A 14,476-nucleotide genomic window follows, 5' to 3' on the forward strand; every position below is an offset into this window, starting at 1 on the left:
GAGGGTAAAACACAGGGAAGTGGTTGATGTTTGCCCTCTGCCCTCCCTTCATGGGGATACAGGGGTGGTTTGGGCTGCAGGACATGAATCAGGAGCTCATGTTTTAGGAAAGCTGTATATTTTCAAAGTACAGGATTTTTTAGCTGCTGCTATCATTTTACATGGGGATTTGCTGGGGATGACAGAGTGTTTGTGGAGCAGATGGAAACATGCACTGGAGGGATGATGCTTCAATGTCTCAGCTCTCCGGGAGAGTAAAACCTCCGTGCTCCGTGTGCCTTGGACATTTCCTTTGTGCCTGCAGAACTTTGATAATTTTACGTGGGTTTTGTTATCTCTCTGTACGATCAGAAGGGTTTTATCTGTATGTGATACAGTGCTTGTTCCCTGATAAGACTGAGAACATAAACACCCTCCATAACGAACATCTGGGGCCTGAGGGAACAGCTGGAGCTGTGTCAGGAGAGATTTAGGTTGGATATAAGGGAAAGGTTCTTCCCCAGAGGGTGCTGGGCACTGCCCAGGCTCCCCAGGGAATGGGCACGGCCCCGAGGCTGCCAGAGCTCCAGGAGCGTTGGGACAGCGCTGCCAGGGATGCCCAGGGTGGGATTTGGGGTGTCTGTGCAGGGCCAGGAGCTGGACTCATGATTCTGGTGGGTCCCTTCCAGCTCAGGAGTTTCTGTGATCTTCTGCTGAGGGAAGGTGAATGATGGAGAAAACCGTTCCCATTCAGTTCCTGGTGTCAGAGGGATGACAGCAGGGAAGCTGCAAGAGCTAATGTCACGCACTGGCACTGCTCTTGGAAGGACGAGAGTTCCTTGCTGTCTCACAGGGAAGTTTGGGAAGTACAAGGAATGCCCTTGTCACTGTCCTCCCCTTTTTCCTTGCAGAGACATTTGGGAAATCTTTTGTTTGAAGGAATACAGTCAAAACTAAAAAGGCTTAAGAATAAGGGCCCTGTCCTGTTGATGGGAGTTGCATTCTTTAAATGTTCTTTAACCCTCTGCCATCATCCCTACAGGGTTATGATCCATAAATTTGGGCAGGATATCACTTTATCTTGCTAACTGGATGCTGTGTGCTCTGACTTCTGCTTTTGTTGCTTAAGGGCTGTTGAACCCAGGGTTTCCTCGGGGCAGAGCTGCAGTGCCAGGACCTGCTGGGGTACAGAGGAGCTGAGGGCATGGCCACTGTCCCCAGCCCTGCCTCAAAGGCAGGCAGGACTCACAGGGATCAACAGTGGGGAGAGTGCTGGAAGTGTAAGCAGAGCAAGAGGCTGTGCAGCAGCACTGAGGGCTTGGCTGCTGTCCTCTCCTGGTTTATCATGCACGAAGGAAGCCTCTCCTACCTGCGGCGCCGAGGGCAGCCAGACGTGGTGTGTGCACACACCAGAAGCACTGGCTGTGTGTTCCAAGGAAATCAGAGCGTAACAGGCGCTGAGAGGGAAATTTAGTGCCTGAATGTGGCTTTTAATTTTCAGCCATCCCATCAACCACTCTCAGTGTAAGCCTTGTCCCAGCTCTGATTTCCAGGACAAAATTAAAGCCATCAGTTACAGGGGGTTGAGGGTGGGTTGGCTTGAAGTTTTCCTTTCTCCTCTCTTTAAAACTCGATGTAGGGGAAACTTTGCCCACTTCCCTTTTCCCAGAGGACCTTCTGGGCTGCAGGAAGAGCTGCCAGACCCACAGCTCCAGGAGGGAACCAAGGCAGGACTTTGTGACCTCAGTGGTCACATGGTCAGGACTGCACTGAGTGCTCTCAGAGGCCTTTATGGAGATGGTGCTTCTGGATGTGGTTTAGTGATGATGTCGTGGCCAAGTGTTGAGATGCTGTTCCAGGGACTGAAATTCCAGAATTCCTATAGCATAGGCACTAATTCCCTCACTTCGGCTCAGTGAGGGAATTCACCTCAGCTTTGTGGCTGCCCTCCTGTACCCCTGACCTCCCAGACTGATGCTGCTGTTTCAGGCTGTGCTTTTTCCTCCACTTTAGGCTGTACTTTCTCCTCCACTCTTGCAGTGGAGCAGTGCACTGAATCTGAAGTCTGTGGTGCAGTATTTCCCAGGATTTGGACCTTTCAGTGCCGTGTGAGCACTGCTCTGTCCCAGTGGGGGACAGAAGGATGCAGCTGGTTCCCATTCCGGGGCCTCCAGCAGGAGGGTGGTTGAGCAGGGATGCTGTGGGCTCAGATTTAATGCTCCTGTTCCTCTTTCCCCAGAGATCATCGATGACCTCACGAACCTGGTGGAGAACACGGACGACCGGCTGCGCACCCAGACGCGGCACGTGAAGATGGTGGACAAGAAATCAACGTCCTGCGGTAGGAAATGGCTTCGGCACAAATCATGCGATGCCAGGGCATTGGTAACTGATGATGTGCAGTTATTAACTGTCCCTAATTGCTGTGCAATGCGCTCCCCCCCGAGGACAGCTTCTTTCAAAGGCACAAACCCCAGCACTCCAAACATCTCCAGCAGCTCTGACTCGCTGTGCTGAAGTGCTGGTGCCGTTGATTTCCTTGAGCCATTTCACTCCGGCATTGCACAATATCCTGCGTGTCTGAAATGGTCTGAAATTAGAGCGGTGCATGTTAATTAGCTTTACACAAACTTGCTACCAGCTCTCACAAAGCTGGCACAGCGGGGAGCGAGGCCGCAGGGGCGTTTCTGGGGATGTCCTGCAGGGATGAGCTCTTAACCCAGCAGCATTCAGAGCCTGCCAGGCATGAAACCCTTCCTGGTGACTCCTGAAGTGATGTGCAAGCTGCTAAAGCTAAACTGGCTTCCCTCTCCATAGAGCCAGGCAGAGGTGGTAGTCACAGGCAGGTTTGATGAAGAGCTGAGGGTTGGTAGCAGTGACCAGGAGAGGATGCTGTGGGTGATGGCAGAAATTGTCTTTATGTGGGGAGGGTGACTGGCTGAGGGATGAAGTCCCTGGGGAGGTGGTGGCAGTTCAGTTCTGGAAGCAGCATGTCTGGTTCTGCTGTCCGTGCTTCGTTTTTATCGTGCTAGAAGACTCACAATGCTCTACAGAAATTTGACTTACGGTCAGAAATGGAATTTGTTAAAATTTGGTTTATGTAGTTTAGTGAAGAGAAAGCCAAGGGCTGATGTGGTCACATACCTGTTTGTGGCTGGTGGGAGATTGCATCCTGTGGAGTGAGGCTCTGGCTGCAGAAGCTCCCGAGCTTAGACCGGCAATGAGGCATCTTTCCAGCTCTGACAATTCCAGGGATTTATTTGGCTCTCCATCAGTGATAACTTTTCGAAAGCTTGGTTGATGTAGGTTGATGAAAACCTGTGGCTTCTTCTGGAGGTTAAAGTTGACTTGTCAGAGTCATTTGTCTCCGAGCTCTTTCGTACCAACGGCAGATGGAATTAAAGGCGTGACTGCAGAGTTCACGACTGACTCTTTTATTTTAGATCTTGAATGTTGATGCAAGATGGATTTAATTTAAAACTAAGTGCACTTGAATGATGCTGAGCACCCCGTGTGCCTTTGGAGTCTCCCTTTAATTCCTGTGGCTTCGTTTTCCGCACGAGTCCAGGGCAGCTCAGCGTGATGTGGGGGGCAGGCAGGGGGTCACTCCCGTGGCTTCCAGGAGGGATTTCTCCCCATTTTTAGGTTCCTCATGCAAGTGCAGCCCCAGACATGTTGCTGCATGATGAGCCTGTCTCTTTAACTCGGGAAGCCCATCCTGGCTGCTTGGGGAATTTCAGAGGAGGAGGAGGAGGAGGGAGGATGGGAGAATCGAAGGCTGGGAGGATCCTGGGCTGGATTCCTTGGGGGTGACCTCTCTCACCCTTTGCACATTGAAAAACATTTTGCTTTGGTGAGAAGTGCTGCCTCCGGTGCCTGTTCCCTCTGCTCCCATAGGTCTTCCTGTGTTTGCATAACAATTTGGGCATAAGTAAACACCATATTGCCTCAGATGGCTGCTTCCTGCTGCCCAGGAACAATAATGTCGAGGACACAGGCTTTAATGGCATTCCTCCCATCCCTCTGCCACCGTTATCCCTGGCACTGGGATGAACTGGTGTACTGGGATGAGAAATACCCTCCCTGGATGTATGATTATCCCCGGAATGAGGCCAAGCCACAGGAAAACTGGCACCTGCTCGGAGACTATGTCAGAGTGCTTTTTTTATCCTTTAAATTGATAAAATCCTCAGTAACTCTTTGGGTTTGGTGTCTCACTGTGGATTTAAAGCAGGGTGAAGTGCTCAGCCTTCCCCCTTGCCCACCCCTTCCTTACTCAGACCCAGTCTCCACTCTGCTCCAGCATGTGGCTGTTGATGCGTTTTTCCCTCCTTTTTGAAATCATGGTGTCTTTTTATTTTCCTGATGAGTGCCTGTGCTGGAGCCACGGGCTGTGGATACAAGCGGAGCACACTGGCTGCAATAATGGAATAATCCCTGTTTTACAAGCAGGAATGTAATGCATTAATGGGTGTGTCTTTGTTAGCAGCCAGTATAATCATAAAATCAAAGTATTGCTGATGAAACCCAACCTTAATCAATATTTCAACATCTCCCTCTCAGGCAAACCTCGTTTCCAGCTGTGGGGGCTGCTCCCAGTGCCCGCTGTGGTTTGGGCTGTGCCCTCGGCGTTACCTGCCTGGCCCAGGGGCAGCCTCTGCCCCTCTGCCCTGCTCAGGCCTGGCACAAACCCCCGGGTTGTCCTGGGTGGGTTGTTTCATTCACAGCTTATTTCCAGTGCCATTTTTCTCACTGGCCCGAGCGCTGTTGACAGCGCCCGCCCTCGCCGTGCCCAGGGAAGGCTGTCCTGTCTCCCTTGGTGGCCTCGGGCAGCCCCACACTGGTGTCACTGGGAACTCCCAGGGGTTGCAGCAGAAGAGTAACCACGGGATAGACTCCAGCCTGCTGCATGTATGAAATTATTGTTGAAAATCATTAGTCATCCGCAGGCAAATGTTTGCACGCTGCCTGGCATTGTTTTCCTCCTTCCCAGTGAGTGCTGGGCATTAGGAGGGGTGGGGGGACATATAAGTTTCTGAGATTTCAGAAATTTGCATTGAGCTTTCACCAGAGTGTTCACACAAATCATCAATCAAGTGCTAGGCTGCCTGTACCAGCTTTGCTGCAGGAATGGCTGCGTGCACAATCCTGACTTTTCAGCCTCACCACTGGCGCTCTTGGGTTGGTTTGTGCTCTCTCTTCCAGTCTGGGCACCTTCAGGGGTTTCTGCAGAGTAACACTCACTAACCATTTCTCAGTAGCTTTTTTATTAGAAACTTTAACCCTCAGAATGCCCTCTTAAGAACTGCATTTCAAAATTTGCAAATAAACTAAAGTATAATTAATGCTGAGATGCTGGGGGATGTTGTGGTTTAACCCCAGCCCCCCAGAGCCACCCTCTCCCTGTCCCCACAGGAAGCATCCCTGCAGTCTGTGGGCCACCCCTGGGAAATGTCTGTGAAAAGCCCATAAAAGTCCAGAAGATGTTCCCTGAGTTCATTTAGTCCACGGCTCTGGACGCTGGTGGTCACTCAGGACAGGTGAGCTGGTGTTCTGTGGTTGCTGGGCACCAGAGCCAGCTCACTTGCACTGCTGCTTGTAGGGCTTCTCCACACTGGGCCAGGTGGTTCCTGCCCCAGTGAGTCCAGTAAGGTGCAACCCAAATCGTGGGTCACATCCATCACAGTGTCCAGCTGGCTGGGTTGGCGTTCCAGGCTTCACAGCACAGAATCACTGAGGCTGGAAAAGCCCTCCCAGACCATCGAGTCCAGCCTGTGCCCAATCCCCACCTTGTCACCAGCCCAGAGCACTGAGTGCCACGTCCAGGCATTCCTTGAGACAAGAACCAGTGCAGTGAACTCCTCCCTTGCTCCCAGCCTGGCTGGCAACAGGGGTTTGGTGCTTTTGGGTAACTTTCCCCCCATCCTTGAGTTTTGTAGTGGGATTTTTTGTTTGGTTATTTTCCATAGAGTCACAAGTAGGCAGCTCCCTGCAGAGAGGATGGTTAAGCCAGGCTTTGGCTGTGATAAGAACATCCTCAAGTGTTTGTGTCTGGAGGAGCCAAGGGGATTTTAGTTACTCAGGCCACAGCTGGGAGTCCTGTTGGCAGTTGTGACCTGTGCAGAGGTGGTTGAATCTGAGCTGTGCCATGTGTGAAGTCAGAAACGTTCTTCAGGTCCTGCTGAACCAGATCACGAACTGGGATGGGGACCTGGGCATTGCTGGTTCTACTCCTGCTCCTGCCCCAGTCACTCTCTGGTGGTTCTCCTGTAGCCAAGGAGAAAAGCTGCTTTTGTTTCCCGGGGAAGCAACCCAGAAAACCATGACTTTCTCACAGTAAAAACAAGCAAAAAAAGAGGAAGCTTTTATTTCTGATAGCTGAGTCTGTGTCCCTCCCCATGCCAGCAGCCTGAGGGCAGCAGACCGTGTTCTCCCTGTGTGCATCCCTCTGCCCTTTCAGATAAATGAGGAGAATGAGGACCAGCCACAGCAAATCCCCTTCTGGGCCAGGGCCTGTGTCCTGGAGAGCACCACCCCGTTGCAGAGAGGGGCCTGAGCGGTTTTTCCCTGTCCCTGGTTTTCTCCTGTTCCACAAGATGGCAATGCAATCTAATCGCCTCCCTCAGCGCCAGGTAGATGCTCTCAGCTCGCCTTTGCCTTCCTCCCAGGGAGGGGCTGGGGATGCCAAAAGCAGGCTGTAAACTACAGCAAATTAATCTGTACCAGGTGGAGTTTGTTTTGGTTTTTTTTTTTTTAATCTTACCAAATCACCTGAATTAAAAACAGAACTTTGCTAAACCCATTAATTGGAGTTTTTGGAAGGTTTGGTTTGTTTTAAAACAGGGTAGCTTGGATTATATAAGGTTTCCTGTAGAAAATAATGATTCATGCAGGCTGGGGCCTTTTTCTGCCAGGTTCTGTGATCTCTCTGTTCTAAGTTTTGCTTATTTTTGCCATGGATTTAATTTGTTTTATAAATTATGATGGCAGTTGCTCAGGTCTGTTCCTCTGACGTATCCTGTGTGTTTAGATGAGCAAGTCCCCATCCATTTGTTTTTTTCTCAGTGGAGAGGAGGAGCTGGTTCAGTTGCCATGAAATCAGCCTTTCCTGCAATCTGACTCTTGGAGAAGTTACTCTGATATTCCTCCCCAGTGCTGCCCTGACAACTGCACTGGCTCTGAGTCACCTGTCCAGCCTCTGATGGGATGAGATTTCTTGGCCTGGCAACTTGTGTATTTTCCTGAGTTTCTTTCTTTTTTTTTTTTTTAATTATAATTTTTCCTTCCTTCAATTTTGTTCTGGGTTTGTTGTTTCTTTTTTGGCGAATTTTTGTCCCATCTGCTACCTGGAAGAAGGACAGTGCTGGTGGGGGGAGAGGGCTTTGCCTGAGGGCCAAATGGGGCAATCAGGAAACAAAAGATGGGGCTGGGTGTTGGAACATTGCACTGAAATGGCCCTGGCTGGGGTGGCTGATACCGGCTGGACAAAGCTGAGACACCGAGACCTCCTGGAACACGGAGAGGTTGGAGAAAGTGATTCAGAGGTGGAGAGGGGGGAAGCCTGGTGCCTGGAGTAGAGGACACCAGGGAAGAGGAAGAGATCGATGACGAGGAGGTTGAACGTGGGTGATGCATCAGCGAGCACAGGAGAGGAGAACTGAGGAGATGGAGGTGATGGAGGTGGAAGATGAGGGTCGGTCTGGAGAAGAGGCCGAGTCAGAGTCCAGGTACGAGGAGTACACAGGCAACGAAGGTGAAGTGGAGCCACGTCTCAAACCGGTCTTTATCCACAGGAAGGAGCAGATCACAGTTCAGGAGAGAGGAGCAGAAGCCCTGGAGCAGGAGGCAAAGAGGATGGCAGAGGAGAGGCTCAAGTACACGCTTCAGATTGGAGAAGAGGAAGCTAAGAAGGAGCTGGAGGAGGGCAAGCAGCCACTGGCAGCACTGGATGCACTCGTAGAGATGATGAGAAGGATGGGGAGGAGTACGAGGCCTGGAAGGTCCGGGAGCTGAGGCGTCGTAGAGGAGGAGGAGGCAGGGATGGAGCGGAACCCGAAGGAGCAGGAGCGCCAGGCCAGCGTCAAAGGCACCACCAACAGGGCAGGAAAGGGCAAATACAAATTCCTGCAGCAGCACTGCCACCACGGAGCCTTCCTCAGGGATGAGGAGGAGGAGGGGCAAGAGGGAGTTCAGTGCTCCGGCCCTCAGGGACAACTTCAAGCTTCTTCCACTGTCACATGTCAAAAAGTTTGTTCTGAGTTGTTACCCCTGCAGGAAGAGTTGAAAAGAAACTTCAGCAGAAGAATGATGAATCTGTTGGTTAAATTGGGCTCATTTCTGGTGTCTCACTAATTAACTAATAACACCAAGGTGGTGGATTTGATCCCTGTATGGGCCATTCACTGAAGAGATGGACTTGATGATCCTTGTGGGTCCCTTCCAACTCAGAACATTCTGTGATTCTCTGTCTTCACTGATCGCTGTTGTCTTTAACCACACAATCCCAGACTGGCTTGGGTTGGAAGGGACATGGGCAGGGACACCTCCCACTGTCCCAGGCTGCTCCCAGCCCCAATGTCCAGCCTGGCCTTGGGCACTGCCAGGGATCCAGGGGCAGCCCCGGCTGCTCTGGGCACCCTGTGCCAGGGCCTGCCCACCCTCACAGGGAACAAGTTGTTGCTTTGCCACCTTGCTTTCCCATAATATGAAACATTTTTCCTTGGTTTTGTTACCTCAGAGCCCCCAAGGAGCAGGTGAGGAGCCCCCAGGTGACTGATGGTGAGAGGGAATGTCCCAGAGGGTGTTCCCAGCTCAGCAGGGACACTGGGACAAGGTCAGTCATGGTGCTGAGATGAGGCCTGTGCTGGTGGCAGTGTCCCACAGCCTGGTGCTCACTCCTGCAGTGCCTTTGTGCCCTCCAGCCAGCTCATGGCCTTGCTCCGCCTCCTCTTCCTCCTTTTCCTCCTCCTCCTCCTCACACTCACTGTATTCACTTCTCGAATATTTGCCTTAAAATTGCTCATGCTGAGGTGTTGGAATGGATTCAACTGATAAAAGAGAATGGACCTAAGCAGTCATAAACAGGCTTTTTTTGTAAAAAAAAAAGGTGGTTTGGGCTTGCTTTATGACTCCCCTTCCAGGTGGGAAGCACAGCATGTCCTGGTGCTGGCAGCTCTGTGTGTGTTGAGCAGGAAAGGATGGGAAGAGCCTTCTGGGTCAGAGGATCCCTTCAAGATAAATTTCTGAGAACAAGCTTGTTTTTTCCCCCCCATTACTCCTATTGGAAGGCTGGAATGGTCATAAACTTATTTCCAGCCTGGACTTGTCAGGGATACTTCATGATGCCCACGTGCAGCCCTTGTTCTGCTGTCCTGAATAGTTCTTTCCCCTTTTTTATTTTTTTTTCCCTCCAATATGTGTGTCCAAGAGATCACTCAGTGTGCCCTCCCTGCTTTTGTTTTGCAGGGCTGAACAAGTGTCTTTACACTTTAATCTCCTAAATTAATCTGTTTTCTGCCAACTCTTTTTTTACACTTCTTCCTACTTAAACTTTTTGGATTTTTAACTACAGGAACCAAGTGCAGCATCCCCGGAGCCTTCTCAGGATTCTGGGTTTCTGTAAACCCTATAACCTGGCTTGTCCAGCAGCTTCAGCACTTCTCTGGCTGTTGGAAATACTGCAATTCCAGCGTGTTGGTGTCCCAGTCATTTTGGTTTGGAGCTGTTTGCTTGGGCCTTTCTCACTCTTGAACATTTTCCACTCAAGTTCATTTTCTTTCCAACTCACAGCAAAAACTATTGTTTATCCCCAGTGCATGGCTTCCTCTCCCATCCAGTGGAATTTCAGCCTTCCTCCATTCATCTTCACAGTTCCCCCTTTTTTTCCCCCGTTCAGTCCCAGCTTTCCTGTGTGTTGGTGCTGCTTTCCAGCTTTGTGTCAGCAGCAGATTTCATTAGCACACTTACTTCTTGTGCCAAGGTCATTAATAAAAATATTTAATAAGATCAGCCTGCTGACCATGCCTGGAGGAGCTCTGCCGGTGACCTCCATCCATTCTGATCCTTCTTTCAACGCCACTTCCCCTTTCACCAGTTTCCTGCCCTTCCAGTTCTGCTAATCCCCAGTTTTTCATTTCAGGATTTCCCATGTGGTGCTGTATCACTTTGCTGAAGTCTGTGTGGGTAGGATCTATCTCACTTCCTTTGTCTAGAAAATTCATTATCTGACCAGCTAACCTGGTTAGCTCTGCGTGATCTGATTTCCCCTCAGTGCACTCCCAGTGTTTTCTACCCCTTTTAGCATTTTTTTTTAATGTTCTAATTAGTCTTGGTTTGCTCTGGAGCTTCCATCCTGCTCAGGTTGGTCAGACAGCCCTGATTTTAAGGACACCCTGAGAGTGGCATTTCTGGGACTGTGCTGTGAGATGTAAATCAGGCAGAGGTTGAAGCCTGGAGCTGTGAAATGCCATCCCTCCCCATCAGGAGACAGGGTGAGGGGAGAGGGGGAGCAAAAGGCAATAGACATCTTCTTAATTACATTTGCATATGCAGCTGTTCAAACAGACTGAACTTCACCAGTGCCTGTTCATACCTATCAGGAGATTTAGAGCAGCTGTTGTCAGCCCACGTAGTGAGACCCTACAAATCTGGTGGTAAAACAAGCCCCTGGGCACCCTGCTCCTCACCCAAGCTGTCCATCACTGCAAAAGGCCAAGCAATTAATTGTATTTCAATATTGAAAAGAATGGAATTGTGTGAAACATCCATGGGCAACTGCTTACAGCTTGGTTTCCAAGGATACGTGTTGCAGAATTAAATCATTAATTTATATTTCTGAAAATGGTGATGAAATGTGTTAATTTGTACATGACCAAAGAGGCTCAAAGTTGCCTCCTTCTGCCTTTTCTTTCCTAATATGCTCAATGACAAAATAATTGCTCTCCCCGATCTGGAGCTGAAATACAACGGTGTTCAGGCTCGGGGATTTCGTACCACATTAAAACCTAAATTAGGGGGGAAATCATCTGGGTTAAATGTTTGCAGTAATTCCTGCAGACTGAAGTTCTGCCTTAGTCTTTGGCTCCCGAATGCTGGGCCTTCTGCAGCCTCTCTTGGTCGTGTCACCCTGAATGCACCCCGGGCCAGGGCTGTGCTGAGCACACAGGGCCTGGGCAGGGCAAGGGTCCAGCATCTGGAATTCTGCTTCCCAAGCCCCAGGCACGGCAGGGACACAACAATGCACGGAGGATGTGGTCAATGGAGAAATTAGTCTGCTAGGGACAAGTGGTTATGTTGTCTCTTCAGGGCTTTGTGAGATGCATGGAGGATGCTGATCCCACCAGAATCTGGGGATATAAATCAGCAGGGGCTGTGAGCTCAGATATTTCTTGTTTTGCAAAAGTGCAGTCGGATTCCTGCCAGTGGACTGGAGGAAAAGTGTCCTCAGGCACATGGGAGGAGCAGTAAGAAAGGCCTGCCCTTGTGGGGGGTTTGTCAGGTCTGGGGATGGGGGGCTGTTTCTGGTGTTGCTTTAGAAAATGTATTGACTCCAAGTGAAAATCAAGCTATTTGTGCAGCGTTCACCTCGTGGCATTCAAACCCAGGAGTCCTGCTTGCAGCAGAGGGGTAACGAAGCCACCTTCATCCCACATCTGAAGCAGGTGGTTCTGTTTTGGGGGAGGATGAGGGATCTGTGTGTCCGGCCAGCCCCGTGAGCCGCGGCTGCAGTGTCCCTGTCCCAGGGCTGTGCTCGGGGTGCTGGCAGCGCTCTGGCATGGCTGGGATGTGGGGCTCAGGTGGCAACGGCCCCACTGGGAATGGTGGGTCCCTGTGACCCTCAGGAGGCTGGGCAATGCCAAGTGCAGGGTCCTGCACTGGGTCAGAGCGATCCCAAAACAGGCTGGGTGGGGATGGATCGGGAGCTCACACTGGAGCTGCTGTGCCATCCCTGGAGCTGCTGTTTGCAGCGACTCCCACACCTTCCTGGGGAAAGCAGAGGAGGGACACTGGAATGTCACACTTGTTTGCAAACCCAGCTGGATGCTGGTGGTGGGAATGCTCTCCTGCCACAGATCTGCAGCAGCACAGTGGGGTTGGCTGCTGGAATATGCAGCCTGTCTGCTTCAGAAGTGCGGGGCAGGGAGGGCAGGGGTTTGTGTCTGCTGCAGGATGATCACCGTGGGACTTTGGTGTGACACTGTGGTGCGTTCTGGGCTCTGCAGGTGTGAGGCTGTGGCTCATGGGGCACTGGTTGCATTGTGGTTGTGTCCCCAGAGGGATCGTAGCACACAGTAGCTCCTGTGTAATACTTATCTCCTAAATATTCAAAAAACCTGCACCAGAACATTGCTCTGTTGGCAAGGAGAGCAGTACCACTAGCTCTGTTTCAGTGGAAACTTCATTTCCCAAGCCGTCCTCTCTGAATCCATCTGGTTATTACATTTATCTGTGAGATGCATTGGGAAGGCTTGGAAAACTTGCCTCTAATTTGCAGTAGCCTTTTGACGGAGGTGCTGCAGGCTTGCACCTCACCCTTGGGTCATTGTGGGCCTGATAATTAATTATATTTATCACTGTGGCTCCTGGGGCTGAGGGAAGCAGGGAATGGTGCAGGGTGTCCCCGTTCTCTCCTTCCCACCCCTGCTCTGTAAGCATCTTCCCCTCGATGCTGTCTTTTGTCAGAAGCCCGAAAGAATACACTTATTTTAAACTTCTTTCTGCCTCCACAGAAGGACAGTTTTATAGGATACAGACACAGTGCCTACTGGGATTTTTATGGCCTATAGTTTTCTCAGCAAATGGTTTTGAGCACAAGTTGGCTCGGCTGGAATGACCTTCTCTTGTTCATTAACTGTCTGTTGAAAAATATGCGTGTGGTGGTATTTGGAGAGCCTTGATTGGGGTTATTTTAGGTGGTGCAGGGAGGTCTGGGCCTTTCCTTCCCTCCTCATTATCAAGCAGCAGAGGCTGCTTAGGGCCTGGTTTATTTACCTAATAAACTGCCTCTTTATCGTCTAGGAAATGCTCACATTTTTCAGCCAAGAAATCCTAGTAACAGGCAAACAGAGGTCTAGCAGTCAGGTCTGGGGAAACAACAAAATGAAGGTCAGCTAATATTGCTGTTATTCTCTTTCCTGGTGGCCATGACAGCAGGGGTGGTTTATTTGAAGATCCCAGACTCGGAGTCATTGCTCGCATTGTTGGTCCCCCGAGCATGGGAGGCTGTGCCAACACTTGGGATATTAATGTATTCTACAGATCAGTGAATGAGGAATTCCTCCGCACTCCTTTCTTTTGAAAAAAAGGGGGAAAAAATCCCCTTCTCCCCCCTTCCCCCTTCTCCCCACACTTTGTTTGCCGTGGCTTTGTCTGCGGGGTGTTGCTGGGCATCCCTAATGAGCCAGGCAGGAATCGGGGATGGGGCCGGCTGTGGGCCCTGCGGCGGGGCCGGACACGGCTCCAGGTGTGGCAGCTCCCACACGGGCCGGGCTCGTGCGAGGGGATCCCCGAGGAGGAGGAAGGAAAAGGCTCATCTGGGACACGCAGAGCGCCCTGATTTGCTTCCTCCCAGGAGAAAATCCTGCCCCGTCCCCCTGCGATGCCTCAGTGCTTCTTTAGTATTCATCCCAGCTCCCAGCCCACCCCCGGCAGCTGCTCCGAGGGGCAGCACTGAAGCAATTCCTGCTCCCGGTGACTTACTGCCAGGGCAAAAGTGGGACCTCTTTGGGAGGAACACGGGGCAACTCGGCCCTGATGATGGAATAAGTGCAGGGGAGCAGGGGCTTGGTGGGATGGATGTGCCGAGACTTTCGCGGGGTTCAGTGGGAATAAAAGCTGGGTCCATGAGGAGACAATTATCCCACAGTAGTGCCGGGGATCAGGGAAAGGCACCCGAGCAGGTTTTTTATATATTCCCATTCCGTTGCAGGAATTGTACTTGGATATTTTTTTAATACACTCTTTGATCCCTCATGGCAATATTAATGAGACGAAAACTCCTAAAGAGCTCTCCAGACACTGCCCTGCTTTGGAGAAGGGTGGACTGAAACACAGCCCCTCCGAGGGCTCCTGACACACAAGCAGCCCCTTTGTTCCCTCTTCTCTATCCCAGAGACACGTCTAAAATGGGAGGGAAATGAGAGGAGGCTGAAGAGGCCGGGAGGAGGCCGGGCATTCCCATTCACAGGAGGAAAATCCCGGAGCAGCTATTGAGGCCGGGCTGCCGGGCAGTGCTCCGGGCGTTTGAAGTCCAGACAGAGCTACTCCCAGGACGTAAGTGGGATGCTTGTGGGCTGCCTTTCACTTGGGCTTAATTAAGAAACTCGCAGGCTTTGTCCCGAGGGGGCTGTTAATGTGTGAAGCTCGGGCCCCCCATGCAGAGGGGCTGGGCTGGAGGGGACGCGCACACGGACACAGCTCCTGTGCCGTGGTGCCAAACTGCAGAGCAGTGAGTGGGGGCTGGCACCACCACAGGTCATCCCTGGTGTGGGGGCTGGCA

At 51.2% G+C, this 14,476-nt stretch overlaps 1 protein-coding gene and 1 long non-coding RNA gene across 2 annotated transcripts in view; both read left to right on the forward strand.

The window, feature by feature from the left end:
* The first annotated feature begins 866 nt into the window (after positions 1–866).
* Positions 867–14,476, forward strand: part of LOC121661678 — a 33,922-nt gene continuing 20,312 nt past the window's right edge. Inside the window, exon 1 of the long non-coding RNA XR_006015067.1 lies at positions 867–2,320. This is a non-coding gene — a long non-coding RNA (uncharacterized LOC121661678). The remainder of the gene's footprint in view (positions 2,321–14,476) is intronic.
* Positions 5,527–8,586, forward strand: LOC121661677 (microfibrillar-associated protein 1A-like). The gene is given in 6 exon segments (XM_042022100.1): positions 5,527–7,551; positions 7,554–7,601; positions 7,604–7,933; positions 7,936–7,996; positions 7,998–8,153; positions 8,155–8,586. Coding segments are annotated over 6 exon segments (879 nt in total). The 5' UTR covers positions 5,527–7,376; the 3' UTR covers positions 8,264–8,586.

The sequence above is a fragment of the Corvus kubaryi genome, unplaced genomic scaffold (genome assembly GCF_017639235.1).
Source record: "Corvus kubaryi isolate FWS band 111438036 unplaced genomic scaffold, C.kubaryi_AGA036_p1.0 37187, whole genome shotgun sequence".
NCBI lineage: Eukaryota > Metazoa > Chordata > Aves > Passeriformes > Corvidae > Corvus > Corvus kubaryi.